At 37.8% G+C, this 9669-nt stretch overlaps 1 protein-coding gene across 1 annotated transcript in view; it reads right to left on the minus strand.

The window, feature by feature from the left end:
- gstcd (glutathione S-transferase, C-terminal domain containing) overlaps positions 1-8051 on the minus strand; it is a 59477-nt gene extending 51426 nt beyond the window's left edge. Inside the window, exons 1-4 of the mRNA XM_065295357.2 lie at positions 7987-8051; positions 6077-6534; positions 5128-5577; positions 1422-1679 (exon numbers count right to left, since the gene is read on the minus strand). Of these exons, the coding sequence (XP_065151429.2) occupies positions 1422-1679; positions 5128-5577; positions 6077-6493 (1125 nt within the window). The 5' untranslated portion in view covers positions 6494-6534; positions 7987-8051. The remainder of the gene's footprint in view (positions 1-1421; positions 1680-5127; positions 5578-6076; positions 6535-7986) is intronic.
- Between the last annotated feature and the right edge of the window lie 1618 nt (positions 8052-9669).

The following is a 9669-nucleotide window of genomic DNA, read 5'->3' on the forward strand; positions in this document are numbered from 1 at the left end:
CGTGAGCGTCGATGAGAGTTGAAATCAGCTCAACTTTATGGTAATGAGATATGACGTGGTTCGGCGGCAACCAATCGGAAGGCGGAAACCTCCGCCTGAGAGGAGTTCAGAGAATGCATTCGAGCGTCTACTACACCTTGTCTTTAGCGTCGTTAGCAGGGCAGCCAGAGCTTTTATTGATGCTCTCGCCGGTGGCGGTGTGAATGCACAGTAAGCGATCTCAACCGAGGCATAAGGGTCTTATCTAGCTAAACACTTTTCATTTTTGCAAAAAAATTACTTTTAAACCACAACTTCTCGTCTTGCAAAAGCCGTATGACGTGCCAGCGCAACCTTTCGTATTACGTAATCATGTCGAAAGGTCAAGCGTATGTGAAATGCACACTTGCAAACCATTTCAAACAAAATGAACTTACACAAAGACATTGGTTCTCATTCACTAAGCATGCGTATGCACGAATTTGCTGGTGAAATGTGCATTCGGACAAATAATGAATCAACAAAAACATTCAAAAACGTAAGAGAAACTTAGACCACACGTACGCAATAATAATGAACAAGGAAAACGAACCCTAAAATATATATCTGTGTTATATATTTTATGTATTTTTTCCTTGTTCATGATTATTGCGTACTTGTGGTCTAAAGGGGGTTGCACACCGAACACAGAGCGCCGCGCCATTCTAAAAAAAAAAAGTTCCAACTTTTTTTGGAATGTGTAGCTCTCATGAAATCCAAAATGAGCCAATATTTGGCATGACATTTCAAAATGTCTCACTTTCTACATTTGATATGTAATATATATTATATTGTGATTAAAATATAGTAAATTATTCCATTCCTCTTTTACTCACAATTTCTACAGTGTCCCAACTTTTTCTGATTTGGGGTTGTACAAGACATTTTAAATGTATCTCATAAGGCCAAATTATAATTTAAAAATCATAAAATCATCCTACTTTTTTATTTACTCTTGGCTGTACCTCCATTCAGTTTATTCCTCATCATTATTTAAAAATGTGAGATTCAGACCTAAAAAAAAATTGTGGTGCTTGTTAGAATCAGGCAGCGCAGTAATAGCGGCCTCCTTAAAATATCAAGTGGCAGGGAGTCCCATCAGTTAAGAGCGAGTCAGTACGGCTGCGGTTCTGCCTCGGTGGAGTGCATAAATCCTTTATCATCACGGTTCAGACCCACAGTGGCACGCTGGGCTGCCGTTAAGGGAAGGGAGCGCGGCGCTGAACGCATTGAGAGCGGATCGCTGTTTAGGGATTATGCGAGTTTGCCGCTGACAGGTTTAGTGGAGTGGCAAAGAGAAGTGCGTCTGTGCACCGCATGCGTTATCTCTAAGAGTTGGGGAACGAAGACTGAGGAGAATGAAATAAGAGAGAGAGAAAAAAAGCAAAGAGAAATTCAATTACTTGCAGCTTGGTCAGAGTTGGCCTTGGGCCCCCGATGAAGGGCTCTTGCTTGACGGTCGGGCTTTCCTGCTCTGCTCCGCTGGGTCTGGGGAACTCTGGCTGGGGAGGACAGGGGTCAGCCGTGCTGAGGTTAAGAAGGGCCATCCCACAATCCTTTGCGGCCCTCGAAACAATGGGGAGCTCCTGTACACGCTGGTACCACTTCAGCAGCAAGGGGAGATGGGAGAGGATGAAGGGGTTGTGCTTTTGGAGGGAGATCTGGAACGTTGAAAAAATTAAAATATACTTACAATGAAACCAGTATAACAAAACAAAATGTTACATTTTCCAACAATTTTATGTTGACTTAAACACTGTCCTGTATATACAAATAAAAGGTGCATTTGTACAAAACAAATGTACAGAGGTCGGGCCAGCTTACGTCCATTAAATTTTCAAAAAAAACGACATGAATGGGCATTTTAAAAAATCCATGCGGACAGACAGCAAAACATTGTGTTGTTTGAGTATCTCATCAAAGTGTCGTGTTTGCTGAAGCGAGAGCTGAAGTTTCCTGATGCTTATATCATCGTCCCACAAAGGAAAGCGAGGAGGAGAGCACACATAAAGTGAGAGACATGCTAGATGGACTGTGAAACGAGAGGCACCGATGCCTCTGCACAGAGCCGACGGCAAAAGAACGACGGGAGAAAAGATGGCAGAACGAACTGTGACGAGGAGAGAAAGAGAGACAAAGAAAGAAAGTGAGCAAGAAAGAGACAAACTTGACCCCAAAGTCACATCACAGGGTAGAAAGAACTAAATATGTGAATGTTACGATTAAATGTAAGACGTTACAATGTTGATAATTTAAAGGTGCCAAAAACTGCATTGAAATAATACGTTAAATTGTTCTTTTATATTCGCATTGTGCAAAAAATATCCGGAAACGTTTTTACATGTCCATTTATAATTTGTCCTTTGAAGGAAGTCAGATTTGGAAGGGTCATGAATAATAATGTTAAGCTCGGTTCTGATTGGCTCTGCTCTGTGGCTCATGCCAGTGCTCACAGTGACATTAGTAAATAAACCTTATATGTTTGACCCTGTATCAGACAAAAATATAGATTTTAAGAAAAAACTACTTTAAATGTTAGGAGATTGTTAATGGACGTATCTGAGTGGTAAGTTTGTGTTTTTTCGGTATGGACCTGCAAAACATAACTGTAACGTCAATAGTGGAACTTTAGCCTAAACGCTAGCATATAGCATTTATCTCAGCTGTCACAACTTTACTTTTAGCAATTTAACAACTTTGTAATTAAAGGTACTGCGGAGGATTTTCTTTTTCTGGGTGGATCATCAAGACTATTGGTCCTCCTAGTTGTCAATCAGGAGTGCTGCACAATTGCATTTTTTTTAACTCTTTCACTGCCAGCGTTTTTTTTAAAAAGTTGCCAGCCAGCGCCAGCGTTTTTTCATGATTTTCACCAAAGTTTAATGCCTTCCAGAAAATGTTCTTCTTTATAAACATACAATATACCAAATGAAAGAACAGACCCTCTGCTTTCAAACAAAAAAAACCGTTTCATCCTTCCTTCAGTGGTTCTTTTGTAATCAGCTTTTGAATATGGGTAGGTTTCCTCAAAAACACCACATTTTGAGCAAAAAGCAGAGATAATTCCATTTTTGTGACAGACTTTTCATAGAGATCCCATTCAGAGCGATCTTTCAAACAGACACGGACATGCAGCCGCTTGCCATAGGGCAATACTTCCGGGTTTAAAAATTTGCGGAAGGGCGCCACCTGGTGGATAATAGCGGTATTGCGGAAAGACGGAAAATCTCGTCATTGGCGGGGAAGCGTTTTCTCTTAATTGACGAGATATCTCGTCAATGGCGGTGAAAGAGTTAAAAAGTGGAGAAGGCTGTTCTTTTCTAAAATTTTCCGCTACACATTTAATTTAATGTGTAATTTAATGTTGGGGTGTACATCTCGACTGTGACATCACAGTTGGTGTTTTGTTGAGATTGGCCTGTTTTCCATCTGTCTTTTGCATGCACATAAGAGATAAAATTTTAGATAAATACAGTTTGGTTCCTTTAAAGGGGACATTTTATGAGCCTTATTTAAGATGTAAAATAAGTCTTCGGTATCCCCAGAGTACATACTGGTTACTTTCAATAGCAGGGAACTATTTTCGGGCACTGTGTAATATCACTACGCCTCCTGCAGCCATGTTACAGCAGCAAAGTCTTTGATTATTACACCAGATTGAAAGTATAGTTCATAGCCATATCTGCCTAGAAAATTGCAACTTTTAATTTTCTGTCGGTCTTAGTACACGATGTAAATACAGAAGAGTCAAGTTTTAAATAGGAAAAATATCGAAACTCTTTGGTTATTTTAAGCGCGAATTCTAATCAAATTCAATGGATTGTGCTAAGCTATGCTAAAAGTGCTAGCGCCAGACCCGGAGTTCAGCTAAATGGATTCCAAAATGGTAAGAATCAAATGTTTAACTCTAGGGGAGCTGGAAAATTAGCATATTTTCTAAAAAAAGTGGAGTGTCCCTTTAAGAGAAAACGCTTCACTGAGTTTTTACAACAATCCATATTTTCGCTATTATCCACTAAGTGGCGCTTTAACCCAGCTTATAAAGCACTGAAGCATTCACTGATCGAAAAACAGTAAATATTATGTGTATGTTTTTATGATCACTCTGAATCTGATCTCTAACAAAAAGTCATTCACAAAAATGCAATTATCTCAGCTATTAGTTCAAATTTTTGTTTTGAAAACAGGGGGTTCTCATTTGATATTGTATGTTTATATATTTAAAGAACATTATTTTTATAAAATCATAAAAAATGCTGCTGCTAAAAATCTGTCAGAAAAAGGGTACATTTGTGTGTAATATTAAACTGTATCTGTCAAAATGATTTGCAGCCTCCGGGTTACGTGTGTTATTAGTTTTGAGCGGTTGTTATCTGGGAATAACAAACCTGCAAATGTCACGACAGGACAATCAGAATCAAACATTCCAACGAGCCGTGTAATAAAAACAGTTAACATGGCACATGTCTACTTTGTATTCCAGCAGTATTCTGCAGTCTTATAGCATCATATAAATTCATTCACAGTGCAGTTATCTTATATCTCTCTCGACTTGTCCCATCATATTGGAATTTGAAGACTAAAGGTCGGAGCCATGGCCTAGCAGTTAGTGCTCTGAAACGATGAACCATGAGTCTCATACGGATGACTGACCCAACAGTTCAAATAGAGCAAATGTAATTGGCCAGTCAAATAAATTAATACGGCAAGATAAAACTTAAAGGTCTGGGTGATGTGTCTACAGAGCCCCCTGGTGGACAGGTAGGGAATACGTCTGAATAGCTTTGTGTAACTTTTGCATTCCCTTTGCAACACACAGAAGTTATATGATGAGATTTACATAAATGTGCCCTGACACATTTTGAGAATTTGTGTGTCCTTACATTTTTCAAAATATTCTTTCTTTTTTAAATTCGGGTTTGGGGGTGAAAATGCCAGACGTGTTATTGTCAGGTTTTGTCAGATTCACCCAGAAACTACCTGCATTATTTAAGATGAAGAAGACTAACCTGGCCGTGTGAGCTTTAATGTCTTTAAACTAAATGATAGGACACTATATGTGGGATGCAATATTAAGATGGCATGCAATCTCAGTTTATCTTGTCCTACCAGATACTGATGGATGCAGGGTAGCAGCACAACATCAGTAAGGGTGAAGTACAGTCCTTCTGCAAACACATGCTCCAGCTCTGGCAGATCTGTGCTCCTGACTTTCCTGATGTCGGAGCGCTCTCGGGTGGACACGGACGGAACTGCGTCCACGGAGAGTTTAGCCAGAGCAGCAGTGAGTTCAACACCGTGTGCATCGCCCTTCTCCTGCAGTCCTATCTCAGTTTTGGGGCCATTTAGTTGGGAATCACTCGGAGAGGAATTCCTCTGTTGTTGGAGTTTCTGTCTGCGTATCTTGTCATCATTGTGGACTTTGACGGGTTCACCTAATCTCTTCTCTAAGTTGAGGATAGCAGCAGGAAGTTGAAACGTCTCTTCTGTAGGGTTTTCTAAGTGCTTCTCCACCGAAGAGGGAATCTCCAGTTCACACAGTCTGGTCCACTGACTTACCTAAAAAGTAACATTCAGATCAATGTCGTTTATTCATAAATTATATGAATGCTTGACATTAATAAAGCAAGGTTTTTGGTGACCTCTAGGGGTTTGTGATTGAACTGCACTTTATGTTTACCAAATGCATAAATGTAAATAATACATTTATGGGCTACACAGACATCACTATTCAATGTAGTTGAATATGTAAATATGCCTGTTACAAAATAATTAATTTAACACCATCCATACAATATTTTTGACCATTGGAACATTCAAGTGGCACTGCCCTGCTAAAAAAACAGACGATACCATTACAGAAATTGTAATGATTTAGTACTTGAAAAATGGGAATTGCACTAAAACTTTAATGGGCTCTGTGGATCTCTAAAGTAATGTGTTGGGTTTTATTGGTGGGATGTTATCAGGCAGATGGGAAAACACCATTAAATCCTACTGAAAACATTTTGTAATGGTCTTCATGATGGTATTATAATGTCTTAATTAGTAATCGCACCTCGGCACAAGCTTTAAGACAGGTGTTCTTAAATCCCAAAAGCGATGCCACATCCCTGCGGCCTGGCGTCAGCTGGCACGTCCTCTGAATGATGCGCCTCAGTACGACAGCTAGACCGGCTCTGCAGAAGCCGGCGTCGGGCTCTAATGCGGCAGGGAGGCGGCACAACCTAACAAGAGCTGGCAGCTCCTCTTTCCGCACATCGGCAACAACGAGACCCTCGGGCACCAGACCTGACAGAGACTGCAGAGCGTCAGGCTGATCTGTGACCAGGTAGACGTGAAAAGATGAGCAGTCTGTGTAAGAAAGGAGGAACAGGGTGATGGAGGTGTGCAGGGGAAGAGACGCGGCTCCATTTACACTGGACACCTCCAGATAAAGTCTCTCTATGTCACACTGTGGGTCTGCTTGCTTCATTCTTCTGATGTTTCAGTGCTGGTGAGGGCTCATGAGGGAATCTGCAATGGAAATTACTTAAAATGCTTAGTGTGAATTTCTATGAGCAAGAGTTTGTATAAAGATAAGTACATGGCATAACCTGCAATCTATGCAGTATTTTGAACCGTACTTTACGTAGGTTTAATATGTATAAAGAATAAACATAAATTATTATTTTTAAAAAACATCTGACACGATTTTAGATTTAAGAGACTATTTTGTCCTACTAAAATTATATGGTTGAATTAGCAACTGTATTTGTATATTTAATACCACATGAAAAAACTGTATACTTTATTATTTACTGCAGTACAATTTAGTAAAATACCTAGATGCTATAGTTTTTTAGCTTTACCATAAATATTAAAGTTTACTTCAGTATAATATACTACAGTATGCTAAAAATACAGTTTATAGTTGTAAATACTGATTGTGCCACATTATTTTATCGTCTGATGAACATTTATCAATATGTTCAATATAGATATTTAGTTGCAACTGACACGGGCAACAAATTGCACTTTTACACACCTAAAAATGCAAATGTCATGTAAACATAGTAATATCATGTTAAAATGACAAATGAAGAATGATATTAAGCGCAGAGACTTAAGCCCTATTCGGACGGGATTAGTTTTACAGGGGGACCTCTGAGAAAATGGTGCTTCTCAGAGGTCCTCTGTGTTTTTAGTCCCGTCCGAATCGGCCATGTCTGTGTTTTTCTCTGACGACCTCCGTAAGAATTCCAGAGCAATTTACCTACTGTTTTTCGCCGAACTCAGAGGTCCTCTGAGAAATTTAATCCCGTCCGGATGCAAATGTCTGTGTTTGCCCGCAATATCTTTTGAAAACGCTGTTCATTTCGTGTTTTGGCCACCGTGATCTGCCGTAAGGTCTTACTTATGCGCGTATATTGTATTTCCTGAGTCCTGTTCATTCAGATATGGATGTTTTTTCGCATTCGGAAAAATAAAATAATTAAATCAAGACGAGCTGAATATCAAACACTGTTAAGACTGGCCACTGTAATATCATTAACGTTATAAGAAACTCCGTTCAAAGTTGTTCAACTCCGGAATGTTAATGTTAATTATTAAAGATAATAAATTGTTATTGCATTATTTCTTCATTTCTTTGGGTTTATTATAAGCAGACAGTTATATAAAACACGTAGGCTAACGTTACTTTAGTAGGATTTGTATATTTTATTTTGATTTGTAAAAATTAAATTAATAAATTACATGTTCTGTCATAATTTTACATTTAAAGCAAAATATTAAACATTACAAACACGCGTTTCCAGAGCACGTGCTCTGCAACGCCCAAATAAGGAAACAGACACTCCCATCTCTGGAATAGCCTGAGAATTTTAATCCCGTCCGAATCGATACATAAAATCACAGACGTCCTGGGGGAAACGTTGAAACTCAAACGTTGTTTGGAAAACTAATCCCGTCCGAATAGTGCTTTACAGTGTTTGAAAAGTATAAAGAAATCCAGTAGGAAACACATGTGCAGCTGTTGTGTCACACTAAAAACATTCCGTAGGTAAACAAAACCGAAATTGAGTTCCGCCACGGAAAGATTTAAGGCTTAATTAAAAATGTATATAAATAAACGTTAAAACTTAAGTAACGACGTTATTTTATAAGGTGTGAATTGATCGACAGAGCTTAAACGGGGGTTTGTGTTAGGTGTAACGTTATATGCATGTCGTCGCTGCAAACTTCATAATAAAGCAGAGAGGCAGAAATTGTAAAAATGTTTGTTTTCTTTTAATAAAATGTGAGTTATGCATTTAAAATAAGTTTAATATGCTATATCCATTCAAATTGAAGCTAAATAATATTTTACATTTTACACAATATTTTTTTATATATATAAAAACACTGAAACATCCACTTGTCTTAGCAATATTTGAAGTAGTTAAAACAGTTACACGACAAATTAGCCTAAATCCTGTCTTTTCTAAAATGTAGGCTGCCTTCATGATGATTTTGGACATGTATTTATCAAAATTCTGATTAAAATATGTAAATCTATAATCATTACCAATAAACATAACACCACAGACACTAATAAAGTGTGACACATGAAATTGTCAGAAATGTAGCTAATTTTAAGAAAATGAATAAGAAAGAATGCACCCCTCAGATCAGCCAGCACCTGCAATGACTTTTACACACAGGACATTTCCCCCTTTTCTTAAAGGGGGGACATTTATTGTTGTAACACCACAGACATGAATTTGGGGGACACTACTTTTTTCTCAAATATTACAAATATTACTCACACTTAATTAAAGATCACCTATTTGGTATAAAACAATGTGTTCACGTGGTTTATGGTAAAAAAAAAAACATTATTTTCCACATACCATACATTTTTGTAGCTCCAGATTTCACTCTCTTCATGAAACGCACAGATTTTAAAAGCTCTGTGTCCCTGATTGGCCAGCTAATCTGTACGCTGTGATTGGTCTAAATACCTCTGACATCAGCCGGAAATGTGCAGCTTCTTCCCATGTTTGAAAGATTCGCTCACAATGCAATGTAACAGGAGTTAATTTACAGGCTGTGAGTCAAAGCGAGAGGAATAATGATAATGTATATTTTTCTAATCTATGTATTTAAAAAAAAAATTAAGTGTTTATCCTACAGAATACACAAATTGAAACATTATATAATTTATTGGTATTTAAAGTTTATTTCAACTGTTGTAAAGTAGAGGGACACCACTTGTCACCGCAAATAAAGAATGCCCCATTAATATAATGCAAGTGTTTGGTATTGAACTGTGTAAAATTTAATTATTCCACGAAGGTCACTATTTAAGCATTTTTTTCCAACATATAATTTATACTGATATTTAAATTTTAATTGAATGTTTCTATAATATATATTATCATTTAATTATTTTCTTTCAAAATTTTATGAAACCTAACCCTAACTTTTATAGATGAAAGTACATGTGTGAGAATAACAACTTTCCTGCAGTCTTGCTTCAAAATCAACAAAACCAATATTGTAAGTCTTGTGAATAAGGGGGAGCTTTATTTCCAAACAGAGACTCTGCAAATATTGAGATGCCCACCAAACCTACAGTATGAAAGTTTATGCCTTTTCTATTCTAGTCAAGCCAAAATTAGAGTTGCA

Source organism: Paramisgurnus dabryanus, chromosome 4 (assembly GCF_030506205.2).
Source record: "Paramisgurnus dabryanus chromosome 4, PD_genome_1.1, whole genome shotgun sequence".
NCBI classification, from domain to species: domain Eukaryota; kingdom Metazoa; phylum Chordata; class Actinopteri; order Cypriniformes; family Cobitidae; genus Paramisgurnus; species Paramisgurnus dabryanus.